The sequence below is a fragment of the Chiloscyllium punctatum genome, chromosome 1, assembly GCF_047496795.1.
Source record: "Chiloscyllium punctatum isolate Juve2018m chromosome 1, sChiPun1.3, whole genome shotgun sequence".
Lineage (NCBI taxonomy): Eukaryota > Metazoa > Chordata > Chondrichthyes > Orectolobiformes > Hemiscylliidae > Chiloscyllium > Chiloscyllium punctatum.
The window spans coordinates 151,406,512-151,429,635 of record NC_092739.1 but is presented as its reverse complement, the minus strand read 5'-3'; the positions used below and the strand labels follow the sequence as shown (position 1 = coordinate 151,429,635).

General features: G+C 41.1%; 1 protein-coding gene across 3 annotated transcripts in view; it reads right to left on the bottom strand.

Moving 5' to 3' along the window:
* Positions 1-23,124, bottom strand: part of eif2ak3 (eukaryotic translation initiation factor 2-alpha kinase 3) — a 97,317-nt gene that overhangs the window by 15,156 nt on the left and 59,037 nt on the right. For all 3 annotated transcript variants that reach the window (XM_072576989.1, XM_072576997.1, XM_072577006.1), the window contains exons 11-16: positions 15,875-15,997; positions 15,031-15,180; positions 12,630-13,371; positions 6,447-6,614; positions 6,261-6,362; positions 1,643-1,705 (exon numbers count right to left, since the gene is read on the bottom strand). In XM_072576989.1, coding sequence (XP_072433090.1) covers positions 1,643-1,705; positions 6,261-6,362; positions 6,447-6,614; positions 12,630-13,371; positions 15,031-15,180; positions 15,875-15,997 — 1,348 coding nt within the window. The remainder of the gene's footprint in view (positions 1-1,642; positions 1,706-6,260; positions 6,363-6,446; positions 6,615-12,629; positions 13,372-15,030; positions 15,181-15,874; positions 15,998-23,124) is intronic.

The window sequence follows — 23,124 nt, the reverse complement described above, 5'->3', positions numbered from 1 at the left end:
AAATTTTTCACCCAGAGAGTGGTGCATGTATGGAATGAGCTGCCAAAGGAAGTGGTGGAAGCTAGTACAATTGCAGCATTTAAAAAGGCATCAGGAAGGACATATGAATAGGAATGTTTAAGAGGGATATGAGCCAAATGGGACTAGATTTGTTTAGGGTATAGAGTTTGCACGGACAAGTTGGACCGAAGGGTCTGTTGCCATGCTGTACAACTCCATGACTAACAGTGGAGTGCTGCAGCAGGAGGGTTTTAACCAAGGGTGTCAAAAGCTGCAGACAGATTAGAAGAGGAGGTTTACAGGATGTAATTTGTGATTTTTATAGGGCAGTTTTAATCCAACATGACCAGAAACCAATTTGAAAGAATTTAAACATGATAGATAAAATGGGCAAGGATTTGTCACAGCACCACAGTCAAGGACAGTATCAGAAATGTACTGTCTGAAAACGATGGAAGAGGGCTGAATAAATAGCAACTTTTAACAAAAGAATTGGATCACCACTCTAAAAACTGTAAAGGAATTGCAATGCAACAGGAGAAATAACAGCAGAGGTGAGACACTAACTGACTGTTCTCTCAGAGTACAGATTGTTCTGGTATAATATGTGAAAAAGCAATGCAAATTAACTCTAACATGATTAATGAATTGTGGATGCTGCTTGGATAACACATGGGCATAGTGATTTTCTATAGTGATCTTCTCCAGAACAATATTCTATCGCTTGAGGTCACAGAGGAATACAACTGTCGTATTATAGCAGAACGACCTGTATGCGAAATGTGGACCAAATGGTTTCCTTTTGCGGTGTATGACTTTATTAGGAAATCATTGTCACCATGAAATCGGAATATTTATCTGTGACACATTGACACTTTTCACAGCAACTTAAGACAGCTTAGAGCAAGGCATCCTGGTGATGACACAGGGTTGTCTAACATATAATGCTTCAGAAATAAGTACACAGGCAAAATCACAAGGCAGCACAGCAGAAAAATATGCAAATTGTTGAGACTATGATACTTCCAACAGTGAAAGCAAAATACCTCCCCATTGTCCTCACCATCTGTCAGTCCGCTTGTACTGCTCAGGTGGCTTGGTGTTAAGCAATTAAGTTTCTGACCAGGAGTTCTGTGAATAATATTCCCTGGTCAAAACAGCTCTAACCCTTCCAGGCAAACCCAGATTATAGAACTGTGAAATAGGCAGTGATACTCAGAAGTTGATAGAAATCATGCATTACTAGTCACTATTTTCAGCAATTACATACTCCCAGCTTGAAGCTTGTAACAGATGGTCACTCCCAATGTGGCCAGCTCATCAATATTTGAATATTTAATCATTAAGGATTGTATTCACTTGCCTGCAGACCATTGACTATGACAGAGATCTATGCTTCTTTCCATTCCTCATTTCTGCCTTTTTGACTGAGATTAGGAAGCCATGGTACATGCGCAAGAATTTCACCTCATCTTCTCATGTTCCAGCAAGTGGTAAGTCACAAAAAGTTCCCAGTTCTGTTTATAATCTAGGTTTGTGTTGTTCTTGTTAATGCCCATATAATTTAACATGTTAACATCGGATCATTTGTGCTACCAATTAAAAGCTAAGTATCAGATTGCGCCCCAAGCCCAATGCTTACCTCCTGAAGATAGTCCTCAAGAAATAAAGAGGGGAACTTCAAATTTCTTACATCTGTTAATGTCTAAAAAGGGAAAGGAATTTTATTAAACATTACAAATTAGCCTTGAATTTACCGATAATTCAATGGATAAACACTGCTTTCAACACAAACCATATCTTAGATTAATCTTTGACATGCACTAGTTAACTAAAGCCAGCAAGGAAAATGGCAGAAGTATAAAGGAAATTAACAAAAAATGTAGTCAGCCAACATCCCTGCCGCCATACCTCTCTTTGATCTGCTCCCTGGATGTCCCTCTTTTTATTTTCAAAGAAAAACATAATTCTTGAGACTTCAAAGTCACTGGGTGGGTCAGTGTTTATTGTCCAACCCAAATTGACCTTGAACTAAGTGGCATGCTTGGCCATTTCAGAGGGCAATTAAGAGTCAACCACATTGTTGTAGAGAAGGAACCACATCAGCCAGACCAGATAAAGATGGCAGATTTCCTTTCTTGAAAGGTATCAGCAAATCATTTGAGTCTTTATAGCAACCAACAATGGGTACATGGTTACCATTAGGTTATCTTTAAGACCCAGTTTTTACTAAAGTTGAATTTCATAAATCTGCCGTGGTGGGATTTATAATCTGCTGCCTATACCTTTATTTCTGAGATTTGGATTACTAATCTAGTGACACTTAGCAGAGGGCAGCACTGGCATACTGGCCAAAAAAAAACTTTTCTACCTTTCTGTTCACCTTCAAAATATTTTTCAGAATATGGTTTTTCACCTAAGCAACACTCCCCGAAAAGATCTTTCTCTACTAGCTCCCTCCCTCTCAATCCCTCCCACAAACAAACAAACACACACTCCTTGTATAGTGGAACAGCTGTGATACAGTGACTGGTTTGTCACTTTGGGCTTAGTGAACTGCATGTATTCTATGGGATCAACAGAAAATCATCATACTCCTAATTTGTTTTTAAAATCTTGTCAACTGGGGGAATACCTTGCTAGTTACCAACTGTCTAATTTGTTATTTAATTATCTCAACTAGTGGTATTACTAAATCAAACACATTCCCAGAAGGAAACATGGCTCTACAGATCTATATTTAATTGTTTGCAATTGCTTGCCATGGAGATGCAGATGGACAATGTCAAAAGTCACATGACACCAGGTTATAGCCCAACAGATTTATTTAAAATCATTAGTTTTCAGAGCACTGTTTCATCCGGTGGACTGAAGTGAATTTGGAGCAGCCCTCCAAACCTTGAGATTTTAAATAAATCTATTGGGTAATAACCTGGTGTCATGTGACTTTTGACTTTGCTTACCATGGTGATTAGAAACACACTCATACAAGGCTACAGGTTTCTTTGAACAAAAGAACATTCAAGCATACAAAACAAAGGGGCAATAGTAGATTGGTTGACCTCTTGTACGTTTCCTAACATTCAAGTTGATGGCTGATCTGTTCTTTTCTTTTAAACTCTACATTCCCATCTACTTTGGATAATCCTCAATTCCTCTGCCTAACAAGAATCCATCCTCTGAAAAATGTTTAATGACCTCACTTTCACCATGTTCTGGAGGCAAAGAATTCCAAAGTTCTATAACCCAGAGAAAAATTTTCTTATTTCTACCCTAAAAGAGCAACCTCCTAACTTTGAACCCTGCCCCTTAGCTCTAGACTGACCTGAAACAGAAAACATTCTTTCTTCATCCACTTAGCAAAACTGTTCAGGATCTTGTACTACAAACAAGTCTCCTCTCACTCTTCTGAAATCCGGAGGAAACAAACCTAGCCTGTGCAACCCATCATCAAGACAACACACTCATTCTCGATACTTTAGTAAAGCTCCACTGAACCTCTCAGGCATTTACATGTAAAACAAAGAGAGACCAAAAGTTTATATGGTATTTGGGACATAGTATCACAACTGATTTACATAACTGAAGATTCCAATCCTTACTTTTACACTTCTATCTTCTTGTCATAAAAAATAAGGGTATTTCATTAGCTTTCTTGATTTTGTGCTGTACCTGCATACACTATTAACCTTGTGACTTGTGCATCTGAACATCAAAATCCCGAGCTCAGAATTTCAGGCTTTCTTTTGAAGTAATTTAAGTAATGCTCTGTTGTTCAGTCTTCCTGCCAAAATGAACAATATCACATTCTCCCATATGGTGTTACAGCTGCCAGATGTTTGCACACTCAATCTATCTGTACTGGTCTTTCAAACTGTAGAATTTTACAGAACAGGAAGCCATTTGGCCCATCATGCCTACAACAGTTCCCAAAAGAGCGAACCAGCTGGTCCCATTCTCCAACTCTCTCTCAAATATATTCTTTCAAAACCTCTCATGGAATCCATTTACACCACTCTGGCTGGTCAGCATTTATTATCAGTCTTTCATTGCCCAACAGAAGATGGTGGTGAGCTACCTCCTTGAACTGTTGCAGTCCACGTACTGTTGGTTAACCCACAATAGGGAGAGAATTCAGGATTTTGACCTAATGACAGTGACCCAGATGATACATTTTCAAGTCAGGGTGGTGAGTGGTTTGGAGGGGTACTTGCAGGTGGTGGAGTCCCACATATGTTCTGCCCTTGTCCTTCGAGATGGATGTGGTCGTGGGTTTGGAAGGGACTGTCTTAAGACCTCTGAATATCACAGTGCATCTTATAGATGGTACATACTGCTGCTACTGAGTGAAGTTGGAGGGGGGAGTGGATGCTTGTGGATATAGTGCCAATCAAGCAGGCTGCTTTGTCCTGGAAGATGCATACTGGGTGTTGTTGGAGCTGTACCCATCCAGATACTTCTTGACTTGTGACTTGTAGGTGGCGGACAGGCATTGGGGAGTCAGAATTGCCACAGCATTCCTAACCTCTGATCTGCTCCTGAGCTTGTGACGAGCCCAGTTGAGTTTCTGGTCAATGGTAACTCCAAGATGTTGAAAGAAGGGGAATTCAATGATGGTGACATTATTAAATATCAAAGGGCAGTGATTAGATTGCCTTTTATTGGTGATGGTCAACGCTCGGCATTAGTGTCACATGAATGCCAGTTGTCAGCCCTTATCATGCCTTTCATTGACATCACTATTGCAAATTGCAAAATCTTGAGGCTCCAGAAGACTCCTGAAGCATATGATCTCATCACATCACATGGCAAAGACCCATTTATGTATACTCCATTTTCTGCCAGCCAGCCAACCGTCTATCCATTCTAATATAGTACCCCACACTATGAAATCTTATTTTCTGCTACTGTTCTTGATGTAGCACTTTACGAAATGCCTTCTGGAAACCCAAGTATTCAGACTCCCTCTTAGCCAAAGTGCAAATAACTTATACAAAGATTACCAATTTTTTTTCCATTATATCCCTTGGACAAAACCATGCAGACTTCTCAAATACAGATACTGAAGTGCACAGCTCTCCTCTCTTTAGTGATCGATTCTAACACCTCCCACAAGAAAGACATTAAGCTAACTGGCTTTAGTTTTCTACCTAGTTTGTGGGCGGCACGGTGGCACAGTGGTTAGCACTGCTGCCTCACAGCGCCAGAAACCCGGGTTCAATTCCCGCCTCAGGCGACTAACTGTATGGAGTTTGCATGTTCTCCCCGTGTCTGCGTGGGTTTCCTCCGGGTGCTCAGTTTCCTCCCATCGTCCAAAGATGTGCAGGTCAGGTGAATTGGCCATGCTAAAATTGCCCGTAGTGTTAGGTAAGGGGTAGATGTAGGGGTATGGGTGGGTTGCGCTTCGGCTGGGCGGTGTGGACTTGTTGGGCCGAAGGGCCTGTTTCCACACTAAGTAATCTAATCTAAACCTCTTGCCCTCCTTGAATGGCGAGGTTATTCTTGCTACTTACCACTCAAAAAGCATATATTTATTATACAAAGAACAAAATTACAAGTTAGTCCAAAAATTTTGATAAAGACAGCAAAGTTTCAACCAATTCTCAAACACCATCATTTTTAGGGACACTATTTTAGACAAATAGGACTCAGAGTTTAATGCTATGGATTACTTAAGTGATATTTCCAATTCTTATCTTTTGACCTTGAGATAATTTTTCAATTCCTATCAAAGTTCACTGGCATGAACCTTTCATAATTCTGAGTGCTTAAGCTCGGAGTTTTAACAAGGTGAAGCTTTCTAGCCAATTTGCCTGCCTTGGAAAATTGATTAACTATAACACTTTGGTTGTTGTGACTTCCTCTGTACAATATGTTCAGCTTTTCTGCTGATAGCAAGTGTTCTTGCTTCTGAAGTGAACTCTTAGTTCTTCTGAAGAGAGGCCTTGAACCTTGTGCTTGGAGGTCAAACTAAAATTATTGCCTTTTAATCGCGTAAACTCAAAATAAGCATCTATCCATCAGTATAATGGTTCTCCCAGGTTCATTAGTGTCATCACAAACATTTGGGCACTGTTCCTTGGGTCACTGATGTTGGGACTTTGACCTTCTTTAAAAAAAAAAATGACCTTCAAGGAAGTGACTCAATCTACTTGCCTCTATTTAAAAAAAATAAATCCCATAATAATAACAAGTATAAAACATCTTTCTTCACAACTCATTGTCTCTTCAATGTTACATAACTCTGCAGTGGTATTTACCTGAACTCTCTCCATTTGTGTACTGAAGGGATACAACAATTCAAACAGGATCAGGCCCAAAGAAAAGATGTCCACTTTGTGAGAGTAAGTATTTCCAGATATCTATGAAGTATAAAGAAGCTTTTACAATGTTAAACTTAGCATTTACCAAGTTCAGTGGAAACGTTTGAGTTTGACATTACTCACCTGCTCTGGACTCATATAGAGCTTAGTGCCCACTTGCCCTGTGTGTCTAGCATACACTGGCATTGGTGTAAGTATGGATCCCTCTTCTTCCTCTTGGTCCATTTCAGTGACTAGCCCAAAGTCACCCACTTTCACCACATCATCCAAAGTAAAGAAAATATTTGAAGGCTTAAAAGGGAAATAAAAATGAACCCCATTTCAAACAAGAGTGCATAAGACTCGTGATTAAGAGAAACTATTGATAAAAGTGTATTCAGACTAAATAAGAGATTGTTAAATTAAAACTTTTTGGCAACAAATTTAGGATTTGTTTGAAAGTGCAACTGGGAACCACTACATTTAACGGAGAACATAGAAAGTAGGAGAAGTAGGCTATTCGGCCCTCAAAACTCCTCCACCATTCACCATGACATGGCCGATCCTCTATCGCAATACCATATTCTTGTTTTCTCCCAAAACCCTGTGGTGCCTTTAAAAAAAATGTATAAACTTCTGTCTGGAATACATGCAGTAACTTCATCTCCACAGCCTTCTGTGGGAGAACATTCATTGTGAGAGAACCTTGGAGTGAAGAAATCTTTTCTCATCCTAAACCTAAATGCCCTGAGACTGTGTGCCATGGCTCTAGACTCCCCAACCAGGGAAAACATCCTCCCTGCTCCTAACCCATTAGAATTTTACACTTTTCAATTAGAGTACCTGTCATCCTTCAAAATTCTAATTAAGTCAAGCACAGGTGAACTAGTCGCTCCTCATAGGATATCCTGATCAGCCTAGTGGCCTCCACCACACTGTATGACAAGAGAAACCAAAACCGCAAAACTGCTTAGGAGGAATTCTAGGATTTTAACCAACAAAAATTGAAGGATCAGCAATACACTTCCACTAAGTGAGAGACTTAGTGAGGAACATGTAGGTGATGGTGTTTCCATGCAAATTTTCTTGTCCTTATTGATGGTAGCAGCTGTGTATTTGGAAGTTGTTGCCTAAGGAAGCTTAGATATTTCTTCAGTGCATCTTGTAGATGGTACTCACTACTGTGACAAATGCTTATTAATAGGGTGCAAACCAAGCAGACTGTTTTTATTACCTGGTGTAAAACTGATTATTGTTGGAGCTGCAGTCATCCAGGTAAATTAAGTATATTCTTTGAAACACTTGACTAGTGCCAAATAGATGGTGGACACGCTTTGGGGAGTCAAGAGGACAGCTGTTTGCTGCAGGATTCCTGGTCTTAGACCTGCCCTGATAGCCACAGGATGTGTATGATGAGTCTAGTTCAGTTTCTGGCAAAATACAACCCCCTAAATGATTTAGCAATGGTGATATATGGAATGATGGCTAGATCAAAGACAGATGTGGGAAGTTGAGTGTGGACCCTGTGGAGATCGAAGAGGTGCTAAACGAATATTTCTCATTGGTTTTCACTCAGGAAAATAAGAATATTGTTGAGGAGAAGAATGAGGTATGAGATATTAGACTAGAAAGGATCGAGGTTAGTTACGAACAGGTGTAATCAATTCTCTGGGAAGCTATGGAGGAGATGTTGTGCCCTTGTTCAAGAAGGGCAGTAGAGATGACCCAGGTAATTATAGACCAGTGAGCCTTTCTTCTGTTGTGGGAAAGGTTTTGGAAAGAATAATAAGAGATAAGATTTATCATCATCTATGAAGCAACAATTTGATTTCAGATAGTCAACATGGTTTCGTTAAGGGCAGGTCATGTCTCACAACCTCACGGAGTTTTTTTGAGAAGGTGACCAAGCATGTAGATGAGGGTAGGGCAGTTGACGTGGTATATATGGACTTCAGTAAAGTCTTTTATAAGGTTCCACATGGTAGACCGTTGGAGAAAATGCAGAGGCAAGGGATTGAGGGTGATTTCGCAGTTTGGATTGGAAACTGGTTTTCTGAAAGAAGGCAGCGAGTGGTGGTTGATGGAGAATATTCAGCCTGGAGTCCGGTTACTAGTTGTATGCCACAAAGGTCTGTTTTGGGACCACTGCTGTTTATCATTGTTATAAATTACTTAGATGCAGACATAGGTAGATGGATTAGTAAATTTGCAGACGACATTAAAGTCGGTGGAGTAGTAGACAGCGTGGAAGAATGTTACCGTTTGCAGGGGGACTTGGATAAACTGCAGAATTGGGCTGAGCGGTGGCAAACAGAGTTCAATGCAGCTAAATGTGAGGTAGAGTTTGGGAAGAATAACAGGAAGGCAGAGTCGATGGAAAGATTCTTGGCAGTGTGGATGTGCAGAGGGATCTTGGAGTCCACGTACATAGATTCCTGAAAGTTGCCACCCAGGTGGATAGTGCTGTTAAGGTGGCATACGGTGTGTTAGGTTTCATTCGTAGAGGGATCGAGTTCCAGAACCGCAATATCGTGCTGCAACTATACAAAACGCTGGTGCGGCCACACTTGGAATATCGTGTACAGTTCTGGTCACCCCATTACAGGAAGGATGTGGGAGCATTGGAAAAAGGTGCAGAGGAGATTTACCAAGATGTTGCCTGGTCTGGAGGGAAGGTCTTATGAGGAAAGGCTGAGAGACCTAGGTCTGCTCTCATTGGAAAGGCGGCGGCTAAGAGGGGGGATTTGATAGAGACATACAAGATGATCAGAGGATTAGAGAGGGTAGACAGTGAAAGACTTTTTCCTAGGATGATGACGTCAGCTTGTACGAGGGGGCAAAACTACAAATTGAGGGGTGATAGATTTAAGACAGATGTCAGAGGCAGGTTCTTTACGCAGAGAGTGGTAAGGGCGTGGAATGCCCTACCTGTCAATGTAGTTAACTCAGCCACATTAGGGAGATTTAAACAATCCTTAGATAAGCACATGGATGATTTTGAGATAGTGTAGGGGGACGCACTGAGAATAGTTCACAGGTCGGCGCAACATCCAGGGCTGAAAGGCCTGTTCTGAGCTGTATTGTCCTATGTTCTATTCTTGTTGGAGATAATCATTGTCTGGCAGTTGTGTGGTGCAAATGTTACTTGCAACTTATCAGCCCAAACCTGGATACTGTCCAAGTACTGTAGTTGGGCATGAACTGCTTCAGTTTCTGAAGAGTCATGAATGGTGCAGGTAATTGAAGTATACAAGATGTGGAAAGGAGGTCTCTTCACGGGTCAAGCCCAGAGCAAAGGGACACTATTTTAAAATTCAGGGTTTCCCTCTCAGAGTTGCGCCTCTTTGGAACACAATGCCTCAGACCAGCTATGGTCTTACCCAATGGCTTGAGGGGCTGAATGGCCTACTTCTGCTAATTAGCACGTTTGAATGTTCAAAACATATGACTGGCATAACAAGAAACAAGATGGGGGCTAAATAGTGTTCAAAACTGGAAGGTGCTGGTGTTAAGATGATTACTAATTAATCTAATGGTGGAAGTAAGGGGAAGCCTGTTTAGGCATGCAGTGTCTAGAAAGTAAAATTCGTTATCGTATGACACTACCCTAAGTATTGAGCATGACAGCACTGAAGAGACGATAATAAAAATATGCAACAAAGAGGGATGGAAAAATATAAAGGAGCAATTTGATAGAGAAGAATAGAGAAGCACTGAGAAGAATATAAATCTGTGAGGACAGAATGACAAGATTGTGTGTGTGAAATTCAATTAATTTTATAAAATGATAGTAGAGGTTTATAAAATCACAGGGGGCATGGATCAGATAAATAGACAAATAGACAAAGTCTTTTCCATGGAGTGGAGAAATCCAGAATTACAGGCCATAGGTTTAGAGTGAGAGGGGAAAGATAAAGAAGGGAATTAAGACGCAACCTTTTCACGCAGAGGGTGGTACGTGTATGGAATGAGCTGCCAGAGGAAGGGTGGAGCCTAGAACAATTGCAACATTTAAAAGGCATCTGGATGGGTATATGAATAGAAAGCATTTGGAGGGATACATCTGGTTGGCATGGACGAGTTGGACTGAAGGGTCTGTTTCCGTGCTGTACATCTCTATGACTCTGACTCTAAAAAGGTCAGCTCACTGGACTCCTCACAACATTCCACATTAAGATTGTGGGGCATTGTGACAGTCCATAATACAAATAGCGCTGAGAAAAGATAAAGGAAAAGACAACAGCTTGATGCAGAAAGTCAAGCTTCACAGGTTCTCATAAACACTGCATGAGAATGTGACATCAATTATATAAGGAGTCAGAGTTGACTCGGACACTCAATTTAACAATCTAAACCAGGTAACTTAAAAGGACAAAAAGTGGAAGAAACTAACAATTTCTACTTCTAGCAGTAGTTACTCTTTGCACCTTTAACAATTATAAACACGAAGCACTTAGTAGTTAGGAGTTCAGCATGAAGGAGCGCTAATTCATGAGCAGAAGTCAGCACCTGGTAATAAGGAGGTTTTCTTGCCCATGTTTAGCCTGATACCACAAGCTTTCACTACCTCCAGTCAACATTGACTTCTTCCAGGGCTTCAAATGTTTGCAAATATAGTCTGGGTCAAGTAAGAGATGCCTTTGGTTTGTTTGAATAGAGCCAAACTCCAATGTTTGTTTCCTTGAACTGAAACTACTTTCTGACTATGTATATTTTGAAATAAAAACTCCTAATTGTAAATCACTAAACCACAGTGCTATGCAATACATTCCAAAGAATTGTATACTAAAAATTAAAGTTACTCCTGCTGTAATTTGAACAAATATGATGTTTGAATCAAAATTATAAAATGAAATGAAATTCTACACCTCTGTGTGCACTGAAGCAGAGTACTCTTCATCGTCAGCAAGACTGAAACATATGACAGATAAATGTGCAAACAAGCTGGAGATTGAAAAGAAAGAGATAAGACAGTCATGTACTGCAGGACAAATAGTCATCATATGGAACATCAATGTAGCAAAATAGAGCAGTCAGAGAAATAGACCAAGTATAATGCTCAAGTAAATTGCCTTGATGTACTTTTCTACATTCAAGATGTTGGGTTAATATATGTGGACCAAAAATATGGTTAAACAAATAGGCATAGAGAAAATTAGCTAGTATTGTGACTGATCCCTATCCCTTCATCAAATCCCAGCCACTAAATTACAAGTGGAAAAGTAATCAAAAGGCAAATTTAACAGCTAAACCATTTAGGGGCAGTTAAAACTGCTTCAAACAGTGAAGAACATTGGCTCAGAGATCTACTCCTCTTTGAATAATGCAACAGAACTTGTTAAGGCTTCCCAAAAAGGCCAACAAGACACCTGTTAAATTCAAAATGGTATACCTGTAACAACACTGGTGGTTCTTTTTAGATAGACAAAGATGCACAAGAGTGCACATTAAATTCAGCATTTGCTTTGAAGATTAAGCCAAGAGGTCACAAGCTTTAGTTAGTTAAATGGACAGCTTAGGACTCAGATGAAGACAAAATGATGGAATTGATATTGGAGGTGTAGAGGCAAAAGCTCAGGAAAGATTCATCTCTCGGGCACTTCAATCCATGACAGAATGCTTCCAGGATGCACTATTTAAAATAATCAAAAACATCTTTCAGCAATCACCTCTTTCCTTGCTGGTTTACACTGGTTCCCAGTTAAATTGAAATGGAGTTTTCAAAATTTCTTTTGTCGCTGCTTTGTGTCCAGACCACCCCTAAATCACTGCAATCTTCTCCAGTGCTACAATCCTTGAATTTTAATTGCTCCACTTCTGGTGGTTAGGACTTTAAATGCCTGAGCCCCAAAGATTTGGAATACCCTCTTTAAACCTCTCGAGCACATTTTTTAAATTTCTGAGATGCCTCTTAAAACCTACTGCACTGACCAAGCTTTTGTTCACCTATCCTCATATCTCATTTCACACAATGCCACATTTTACCTCACTACACATTTGTAGAGCACCCAGAGACACTTTAAGAGGTTCTACACAAAATGAAGTTTCTGCTGTACAATTCAATGATTCTTCAAGGACAACCCATATTTCAAAGGCTAAGAACTACATTCCACTCCCCCCTTTGTTTAGTTCAACTGTATTCAAAATGGTTCCAATTAAGTTTGAGTTACAGGTGTCAACATGTGAAATCTTAACCAGTATACTTTAATTGCATATTTAAATGCTTACAGACCTGCAGAGTTTCATGTAGTATCACCAAATTCTTTCATATGCAAGACAAATACAATATGGCCACCATTGAAAGATTCAGAGAACACAGTACAGTACCTTAAGATCTCTGTGCATTAATCCTTTGGTGTGCAAGAAGCAGACAGCATCCGCCATCTGTAAAAATATTTTTAAACACTCAGTCCGGTCCCGGTCCTCAATCTGACATCGACCATTCATCCAGTCTTTCAGAGTCTCTTTCCTGCAGAGTTGCATCTGAATGTACAAGTAAACTTTAGGTGAGTTTGATTTTGCTTTCTCCCCTGGTTCTTGACACTGGCCCAGATTTAATGATGTGGGTCTTGGTGGAGAACGCAATAAAGCATCACTGGAAACCAGACCCGCAGTTCCACTTGTTGTCTCTTCCCGAGAAACGGTAGTTTGTCTCCCACCACTGCTTCTATTGTGACACAAGGGCGCCAAGTCCAGTGTATGCTCAGATGCTTGGTCACAGCCAGAATCTTCAAACACCACGTCAAAGGATGTGGTCCTGTCCTCCTTCATAAGACTGCCAGCAGCTGAAGGGAATGATTCAAAGGAATGTACCAGCTCAGAATTGCCTTCACTTTCACGCTCAGACAGACGACTATCCTGGTAACACTGGGGCTGTTCCAGAGACTGGCTGAAGTCTGTAGGCAGGTCCAAACACACACATGGCTCTGAAGATGACGTTTGATTGGCAGTGATCACAGAGTAGGAACTAAACTTCACCGAAGACGAACTACCCAAACAGGTTGCTGCAATAGGAAGCTTTAGGCGGTTTACAGAGGGAACATCTGGAGAACTCGCAGGCCAATCAGTGCTGGAAAAGTTAAGGCAAAAAACAAAATGAAACAAGGTTTTCATGTCTGATAATTAAATCATATCACAAATTTAAGGAATAATATTTCTGGTATAAAAATGAACATGTGGGAACTAAATGATATTAAAAGATGAAACAAAGGTAAGACAGGAGAAAAGCTTTTGCAGACATGCCCATCTAAACACAAGGTTACATATTTAATCACAACCTATTCCTGGATATGGATTACGCTAAAAAACCAAAGATTTCAATGGATAGCAGACATAGGTTATGATGACAGGACAATATTTAGTATAGCTGAATGCAACTATCTGGACATCAGATAGGTATATAGATTTAGAGTCTAAATAGTGAGTAATATATGAACAAGGAAATTTAGTGATCAAGGCAAACAAACTTATTTAAACAGTTAGTTGCAAAAGGAAAAAGAAAATGAGATGCTAGAGTACACAAAGTAGCAAACAAGTGCTACTGTGATCATAAATAACATGAAGATGATATGTGACACAGTATACCAAGTTCTGGGTACTTCTACCTGAGAAGGATACACTGGGAGGAGGTTCAATAATGATTCATGGATGATACTGCAATGAAAGGACTGAACTATGAAAAGGCAACAGATAAACATCAGTTGAGTTTGTTAAACTCGAGACAAAGATCAAGGAGAAGTCCAACTGAACTGCTCAAAACATGGAGAATTGACAGAGCAGATAGGGACTGACTCTTTCTCTGGAAGAACTCAATAAGTAGGTATCGTCTTAAGACTTCAGTTAAGGCAATTATAAATAAATTGAAGAAAATGTTCTTCCCACAACAAGAACACAGGAACAAAAGTAGGCCATTCAGTCCCTTGAGCTTCCTCCACCATTCAAGAAAATCAGGCTGATCTGTGGCCCAACTCAATACACCTACCTTGGGCCATATTCTTCAATGCCTTCGCTTAAAAGCTCATCTGTCAGATTTAACAAATGAATTAGCATCAACAGGTGTTTGAGGACCATCGTTCCAAACTTGCATTACTGAGTGGAAGTGCTTTCCAACATCTCTCCTGAATGACCTGGCCCCAATTCTTAGACGATGTTCCCTCATTCTAGAATTTTCAACCAATGGAAAAAGTTTACTTTTATCTTCCATTTTTTCGTGTAAATATCCTGAGGATGTTGATTAGATTGTTCTCTAAAATTTAGTAGGTTAAGGACAATGTGTAACTTCTCCCCATAACTTAACTCCTAAAGTTCAGGCATCATCTTGTGAACCACATTGAACTCCCTCCAAAACCAAAACGTCCTTTCTAAGGTGTGGTGACATCTGATCTGCCTACAGTACGATGAAACAGAGGGTGTGAAACACTTTCAGTGTCACAGATAAAGTGCTAAAAACAAATGGGTATTTACTTGGGAAGTCAGAATACAGAAAAGGGATGTAGATAAACAAGAAATTTGGGCTGAAACCATGGGCCATATTAAATACTCTCCATCTGTTCTTACGAATTGAGAGGTGGGGTGGGGGGGGGGGGCAGTTGGAGGAGAGAAATAGACCAATCCATTACCCTGGCTGTAAGCCACGCAACAAGTGACAGTCAATTCAGAAGAGCATATTCAGCTGCACTTGATGACCACGAGCACTGGAGTCAAGGTGAGATTTAGTCTGTCAATTTACCCTTCATCTTTCAGCAGTTGCTTGTCCATCTCCTCCTGCCAGCCTTCAGGTGGTGTCTCCAGCCAGGCGTTGAAATAACGGACGATGCCCGGATGCTCCAGCTTAGCCAGTGCCTTTACCTCCCGCATCACCTTCTCCCGTGCTTGATCTCTGTGGAAATATGAAGTTAATAAGACTCAAGACCATTCCCTAGGCAAATACCATCCTCTGCCTTAATAGAGAAGTAAAGAAAATAATTTCAATATCGCACTTGGATATCAAATCACAGGACTGTCAAAGCTCCAAACTGAACATACAGCAACACATAGCTGAGGGAAATCGGTGTACTGAAATATAATTTGTTCTCAGGATGTGGGCATCACTGGCAAGATTAGCATTTATTGTCCATCCACACTGGATGGATTTTACAATAACTTGAGGTGGAGAGTTAATCAGTGATGTAGGACTGGAATTATGTTAGAACAGACTGCATAAAGAAGGGAGGATTCTTTTCCTAATGGACATTAGTAAACTAGGCTTTCTTTTGTCAGAGAATGACAATAGAACATTGTAATGGTCACTTTTACTGATAGCAGCTTTTTAGTTCAGATTGTTAACTACATTACGTTATCCATATTCAGGCCTTTCTGCCTCTCAAACCTGCTCTGCCAGTTGATAAGAATGTGGTCTTAAGTTTTATGCACCCAATCGGATACCTTTTGACTCACTTTCTGGGCCTACCATGTGTGTGCATGATAGAAATGCAAGTACCCTTAAGAGCCAATGAGTACAGGTCCGTTGAAGGAGGTAGTCAGAGACTAACAGAAAACGTTTTTGCAACAAAACTTTGCAAACATTAGCATACCGATTCGGGAGTCGTATCCTCTTGATAGCGTAATTACAATCGTCAACTTTGTTTTTTGCCTCGAACACAACACCAAATCCTCCACGTCCAAGACACTGGACCAATTCAAAGTCAGTAAGGCATCTGAAAAAGGGGTTTATCTGCATTAATTACACCACTGGCATAGTTTTTCCATCGCTATACATGTTAAAAACCAAATAACTAGGGGAGTCCAAAACTAGACAGTATAGGTTTAAGCTGCGAAGAGAAAAATTTGAAAAGGGATCCGAGGGACAATTCTTTCAGAGGATGGTGAGTGTGTGGGGAACAAGGTGGGGGAGGTGGAAGTGGAGGTGGGTACCATTACAACATTTAAAAAAAGGTGTCTGGATGTGTACGTGAATAGGAAAGGTTTAGTGGAATATGATCCAGATGCTGACAGGTGGGACTAGATCAGTTTAGGATATCTGGTCGGTACAGATGAATTGGACCAGAGGGTCTGTTTCCATGCTGTACAACTCAGACTCCATAAACTGGTGGGAAGATTCAAAATTATACATCCTCTGAATTAAGCATTCTCACAAAGGAAGTGAATTAAAAAATAAATTGGACTACAAGAACAGTATTAGGCTATTAAGCTAATCAAGCTTAATAAGATCCGAATAAACAGGAATAGGTTATTGGTCCATGAAGCTGGCTCCATCATTTAAAAGGACATGGTTGACCTGATTGTGATCTTAAATCTGCTGTCTCACAATTAAGTCTTGGCAAGTCTGTACCTCAAATCGCATTTTCCCCACCTTTGCTTCACAGTGGTTTTAAACAAAATAATCTGTTCATCAAGTCCTGAGAAGCTCTCCAACATGAGGTGAAGGCAGTTCCAAATATCTTAGTGCATGAAGACCTTCTTGGTGACCTCCCAAGTGGCCGGAATATAATTAAGGTTACATCCTATTGTGGCTTTTCTGTATTTGTTCTACAGAAGCCTCTTGTAATTTGAAAGATCCCAGTTAGCTTACCCTCAAGCCTTCTGAATTCAAGGGTGCAAGTGTTTGGATCATTGGGATTTCTTCAGCTGCAGAAAAGACCTATTGAAAAAGGACGGTTTTCACCTGAACTGGAAAGGGACCAATATCTGGTGAAGATATTTGCTAGCTCTATTTCAGGAGACTTTAAAATAGTGGGGAGGGTGGTTCCGAAGTCACATGAAAACAGAAGGGCAGAGGAGGATGGCACTGAATCAAAAAAAAAGAAAGAGCAAGTCAGTTAGGAAAGGCAGACAAGAGCAAGTCAAGACACCAAGATAACTCTGAAGAATTAAACTGCATTTATTTCAATGTAAATGGGAAAAGCTGATGGAATCAGGATACGGGTGGGAACATGGACTGGGACATCACAGCTATTACAAAAACATGGGTGAGAGAAGGCCAGGATTGGCAGCTCAATGTTCACACCCTGACAGGCAGTAACACACCCTGACAGGCAGTAACACACCCTGACAGGCAGTAACACACCCTGACAGGCAGTAACACACCCTGACAGGCAGTAACACACCCTGACAGGCAGTAACACACCCTGACAGGCAGTAACACACCCTGACAGGCAGTAACACACCCTGACAGGCAGTAACACACCCTGACAGGCAGTAACACACCCTGACAGGCTGTCGGAAGGACACAGACGAAGGCAAGAGAGGAAGGGTAGGGAGTTTTTGATTAAGGAAAACATTACTACTGTATTTGGAGATGATATTTCTGAGGGATTGGCCAGTGAATTTGGTAGAATTTGGAAATCAGAAAGGGATTATTGCCTTGATGGGTATGTACTACAGGTCCCCCCAGTAGTCAGAGGGTAATTGAGGAGCAAATATGTAGAGAAATCTTCGATATATGTAAGAATAGTAGGGATGCAACATTAACTGGGTTTGCCATTGAGTTAGAGGGTGGATGGTGAGGAATTTGTTAAGTGTGTTCAAGATCATTTTCTTTACCCATATATACCTACTAGGGGAGGAGAAAATGGGACCTTCTCTTGGGAAACAAGGCAGGGCAAATGACTGAAGCGTTAGTAGGGGAACACTTTGGCACTAGCGATCAAAATTCTATTAATTTTAAAATAGTTATGGAAAAGGATAAGTTAAAATGTTTTAACTGGCAGTAAGGCGAATTTTAAATGGTATAAGACAGGAAGCTTCAAAAGTTGATTGGAGCAGATTATTCACAGGTAAAGGGACAACTGACAAGTGGGTGGCTTTCAAAAGTATGATAGCAAGAGTTCAGAGGCATTATGTTCCCGCTCGGGTGAAGGGTAAGGCTGGTAAGAAAAGGGAGCAATAATGAAGAAAGATACAGCTTTCATTTATAATGTGCATTCTGTTAACATGAATTCGCTGTAACTAGGAGAAAGTGAGGACTGCAGATGGAGAGTCAGGAGTCAAAAGGGGTAGGATTGAAAAGCACAGCAGGTCAGGCAGCATCCAAGGAGCAGGAGCTGAAGGGCTTATGCCTGAAACAACAACTCATGTTCCCAGATGCTGCCTGACCCACTGCGCTTTTGCAACACCATCCTTTTTGACTCAAACTCGCTGTAAAATTGACGAATTGGGGACAATGTTTCTGAAGTGCAAACTTTTAAAACATGTATTGGCTGTAACATTACTACATCACCAACGCTTTAAGCACTGTTTCCCAAGCACATTTTTTTAATAATGCGGGATTGCACAAGAACGCAATCATCATGTTACAGAAGAACTATCAGTCTTGAAGTTCTGGTCAAGACTAAGCAAGAGTCATATATTGGATAGAGATAACTGGGATGAAATCACAAACATGACGGGCAACATTTTTTTTGAAAAGGCGGTGGGTCATGTGTGCAATAAACTTCTAGAGGAAGTGGTGGATGCAGGTACAGTTACAATATTTGAGAGAGACTTGGCCAAGTTCATGAATAAGAAATGCTTGGAGGGATATGGGCTAAGTGCAGGCAGGTGGGACTAGTTTGGTTTGGGAATGCATTCGGCATAGACTAATGGGTCTGAAAGGTCTGTTTCCATGTTTTCCAGCTCAAGGGCATTTAAGGCAGGGCTTTGCAAACTACCAGTCTTCAATTTTTGTTTAAGTTCATTCCTACATACAATGTGAGCATCATTGATAAAGCCAATATTTATTACTTTCTGTAACTGGCTTGGAGTCACTTTCTTTGACAGTTCTCATAATGCAAGTACACCACATCCTACTAAGGAATAGCATCTGGGGGCATGATCCAGTGACCGTAAGAGGAGCTATATTTCCAAGTCAGGATGGGTGCATGTCTTAGAGAAGAACTTGTGTCTGACTGTGTTCTAATACCTTTATGCTTCAAAGCAACAGAGTCTGTGGGTTTGGGAAGTGCTGAAGTGACCACAAGTAGCTGCAGTGTATCTTGTAGATGATACACACTGCTGCTACGAATGTTTTTTTGAGAAGGTTTGTAGCTCAGGTTGATGATAAGTATGGAAGTTAGCTCGCTGAGCTGGAAGGTTTGTTTTCAGATATTTCCTCACTATACTAGGTAACATCAGTGGAGTCTCTGGTAAAGTGCTAGTGGTATGTCACGCCTCTTTATTTATAGGAGAAAGTAAGGACTGCAGATGCTGGAGATCAGAGGCAGGAGTGTGGTGCTGGAAAACCACAGGTCAGGCAGCCTCCGAGGAGGCGACGAGGTGGTGTGTTGTCCAGTCAAAGTGTCTGTATGTATAGAAACTAGTGATAGTGGGTCATGTCTATCGGTGGCCAGTTGGCGTTCATGGATCCTGCTGCTACTGTGCATTAGGGCAGCACAGCTGCCTCACAACACCAGGGTCCCAGGTTCAATTCCAGCCTTGGGCAACTCTGTGTGGAGTTTGCACATTCTCCGTGTCTGCATGGGTTTCCTCCAGCTGCTCTGGTTTCCTCCCACAGTCCAAAGATGTGCAGGTCAGGTGAATTGGCCAAGCTAAATTGCCCGTAGTGATAGGTAAATCAGTCAGATGGAAATGGGCCTGGGTCGGTTACTCTTCAGAGGATTGGTGTGGACTGGTTGGGCCGAAGGGCTTGTTTCCACACTGTAGGGAATTTAATCTAATCTAGTCTAATGGAGGAAGGAATGAATGTTTATTACCAAGCCTGGGGCATCGATCAAGCACTGTTCTGAATGTGTCAAGCTTGGAATGCTGTTGGAGCGGCATCCATTCAGGTAGGTGGAGATTATTAAAATATAAGGAGGATTGCAGTTATTGTCTTGACTGATCTTTGTCATGAAATATTGGGGGGGGGGGGGGCGGAAAACCGCAAAAAGATAACACTAGATGACCAAACACCTACAGGAGGTAGATAATCAAGCATTAGCCCTCAGAACAGGTCACAAACACCACATCTGGACAATCTACTCTTGACCGTAGTAAGAAACTACATCTTAGTTAGGTAAGCAAGATCGAATGCAAGTATACAAGTTATTCCAGGTTAAGTCTGCTACCTTGAAGTTATGATTTGACAGATATGTAGAAACAAGACAGCTGCTAAGTGACAGACTGGCACAGGCAAAGGAGAAGTGCTAAAGTTGTGGAAAGAATCAAAACCTGAAAAGCCAAACAGAAAGCCACTGATCCAGACCAGAGGGAGATTGCAAACTGCAGACCAGTTAATTCCGGCATTGGAAAGATGCTAGAAACCAGGTGTCACAGCTTAAGAAAGTGGTTGGGCCACTTAGGACTGAGATGAGAATTAAAAAAATAACTAAGTGTGCAGGTGTGGAATTCATAGGAAACACTGGAGGCCCAAACATTGAACATTCTCAAGAAGCAGTTAAGAAATAATTCATAACAATAAAGGGATTAAAGGTTATGGGGCAAAAGCAGGAGCAGCACACTGTGTGGGATGATCAACCATGATTATATTGAATGGTTGAGTAAGCTCAAACAGCAAATAACCTACGCCTATTCTCTACATTTTGAAACCAATATCAAAAGTGAGCAACAGGACAGTGAGAAAATCATATTGCAAACATGTTTGTAAAATTCACTCATGGTACGAGATGTCACAGGCTAAGTCTGAAACTGTCAGTCTCTAATTGTCCTTAAGATAATGTTACTGCCTCCTTGAAATACTGCAGCCTTGGATGTCTGTTCACCTGCTGTGCTATTTGGAAGGGAATTCCAGCATTTTGATCCAGCAGTAGTGAAGAAACAACTTCAAGAAAGGGAAATAATGCTTGACAAATTGCATTGCATTCTTTGAAGAGATAACAGACAGATTAGATAAATGGAAAACAAGCAGATGTAGTATACTTGGATTGGTAAGGGACAGATGTTGAAGATACGGAAAAAGGCAAAACTTGAAAGAGTACCAACATTGTGAGCTAAAATACCAATGTGACATGGACAACACACTGACAATGAGACAGGGTGCCACATAAAAATTTACCACACAAGACAAGCTCATGGCGTTGCAAGGTAAGCCAACCTTATATCCAAGCTAACAGGAATACAGGTCAATACAAATGGATCACACTCAGGTTGGAAGCTAGTGCAATGCTCCAGGGTTCAATGTTAGAACACAATAGCATGGTATAGGCCCTTCAGCCCTCGATGTTACGCTGACCTGTGAAACCAATCTGAAGCCCATCTAACCTACACTATCCCATCATCATCCATGCATTTATCCAATGACCATTTAAATGTCTGTAAAGTTGGCGAGTCTACTAATGTTGCAGGCAGGGCATTCCACGCCCTTACTGAGCAGAGAACCTAGCTCGGACTTCTGTCCTCCATCTATCACCCCTCAATCTGAAGCTATGTCCCCTTGTGCTAGCCATCACCATCAGAGGAAAAAGGCTGTCACTGTCCACCCTGATCATCTTGTCTTAATTAAGTCACCTCTCTAATGAAAATAGCCTCCGGGCCCTCAGCCTTTCCTCATAACACCTTCCCTCCATACCAGGCAACCATCTAGTAAATCTCTTCTGAACCCTTTCCAAAGCTTCCACATCCTGCCTATGATGCATCGACCAGAACTGCACTCAATACTCCAGATGCGGCCGCACCAGAGTTTTGTACAGCTGCAATATGACCTCATGGTTCCAAAACTCAGTACCTCTACTAATAAAAGCTAACACACCGTATGCCACCTTAACAACCCGGGTCACAACTTTCAGGGATCTACATACATGGACAGCAAGATCTCTCTACTTATCTATACTACCAAGAATCTTACCATTAGCCCAGTACTCTGTATTCCTGTGACTCCTTCCAAAGTGAATCACCTCACTTTTCCACATTAAACTCCGTTTGCCACCTCTCAGCCCGGCTCTGCAGCTTATCTACGTCCCTCTGTAACCTGCAACATCCTTCAGCACTATCCACAACTCCACTGACCTTAATGTCATCCGCAAATTTACTTATCCATCCTACTACGCCCTCATCTAGGTCATTGATAAAAAATGACAAACAGCAGTGGGCCCAAAACAGATCCTTGCAGTACACCATTAGTAAATGAACTCCAGGATGAATATTTCCCCATCAACCACCACCCTCTGTCTTCTTTCAGCTGGCCAATTTCTGATCCAAACCACTAAATTACCCTCAATCCCATGTCTCTGTATTTTCTGTAATAACCTACTGTGGGGAACCTAATCAAACATTTTAATGAATTCCATATACACCACATCAACCACTTTACCCTCATCCACCTTTGTGATCACCTTCTCAATAAGGTTTGTGAGGCAGAACCTACTCCTCACAAAACCAAGATGGGCATAAATTTTACAATGCTCATGATATGGATGAATTGACTGACTATATAATAGGCAATTTTATTGCTAATTTAAGAATTGATAAAAATAATAAATTAGAAGAAGGATACAAAGCATCTGAAAATGCATCTAAATACATTAAGTGCGTGGACAAAAATGTCAGATGGGCAAGTATGATATAGGAAACTATGCAAGACTGCAAGAAAAGAAAAGCAGTGCATTACTTTATTTGGAGAGAATCAACAGAACTCTACAGTTCAATGGGTTTTGGGCTTCCTTGTACGTGAATTACAAAATCTTCAACCTCTCCCTGAAGCAGGCCACAGTCCCTGCCTGTTTCGGGAGGGCCAACATCATCCCTGTGCCTAAGGTGGCTCACGCAGCATGTCTCAATGACTACCGCCCAGTGACCCTACCTTCAGTGGTCATGAAGTGCTTTAAAAAGCTGGTCATGGCATTAATCAACTCCAGCCTCCCCACTACTCTTGACCCACTCTAATTTGCCC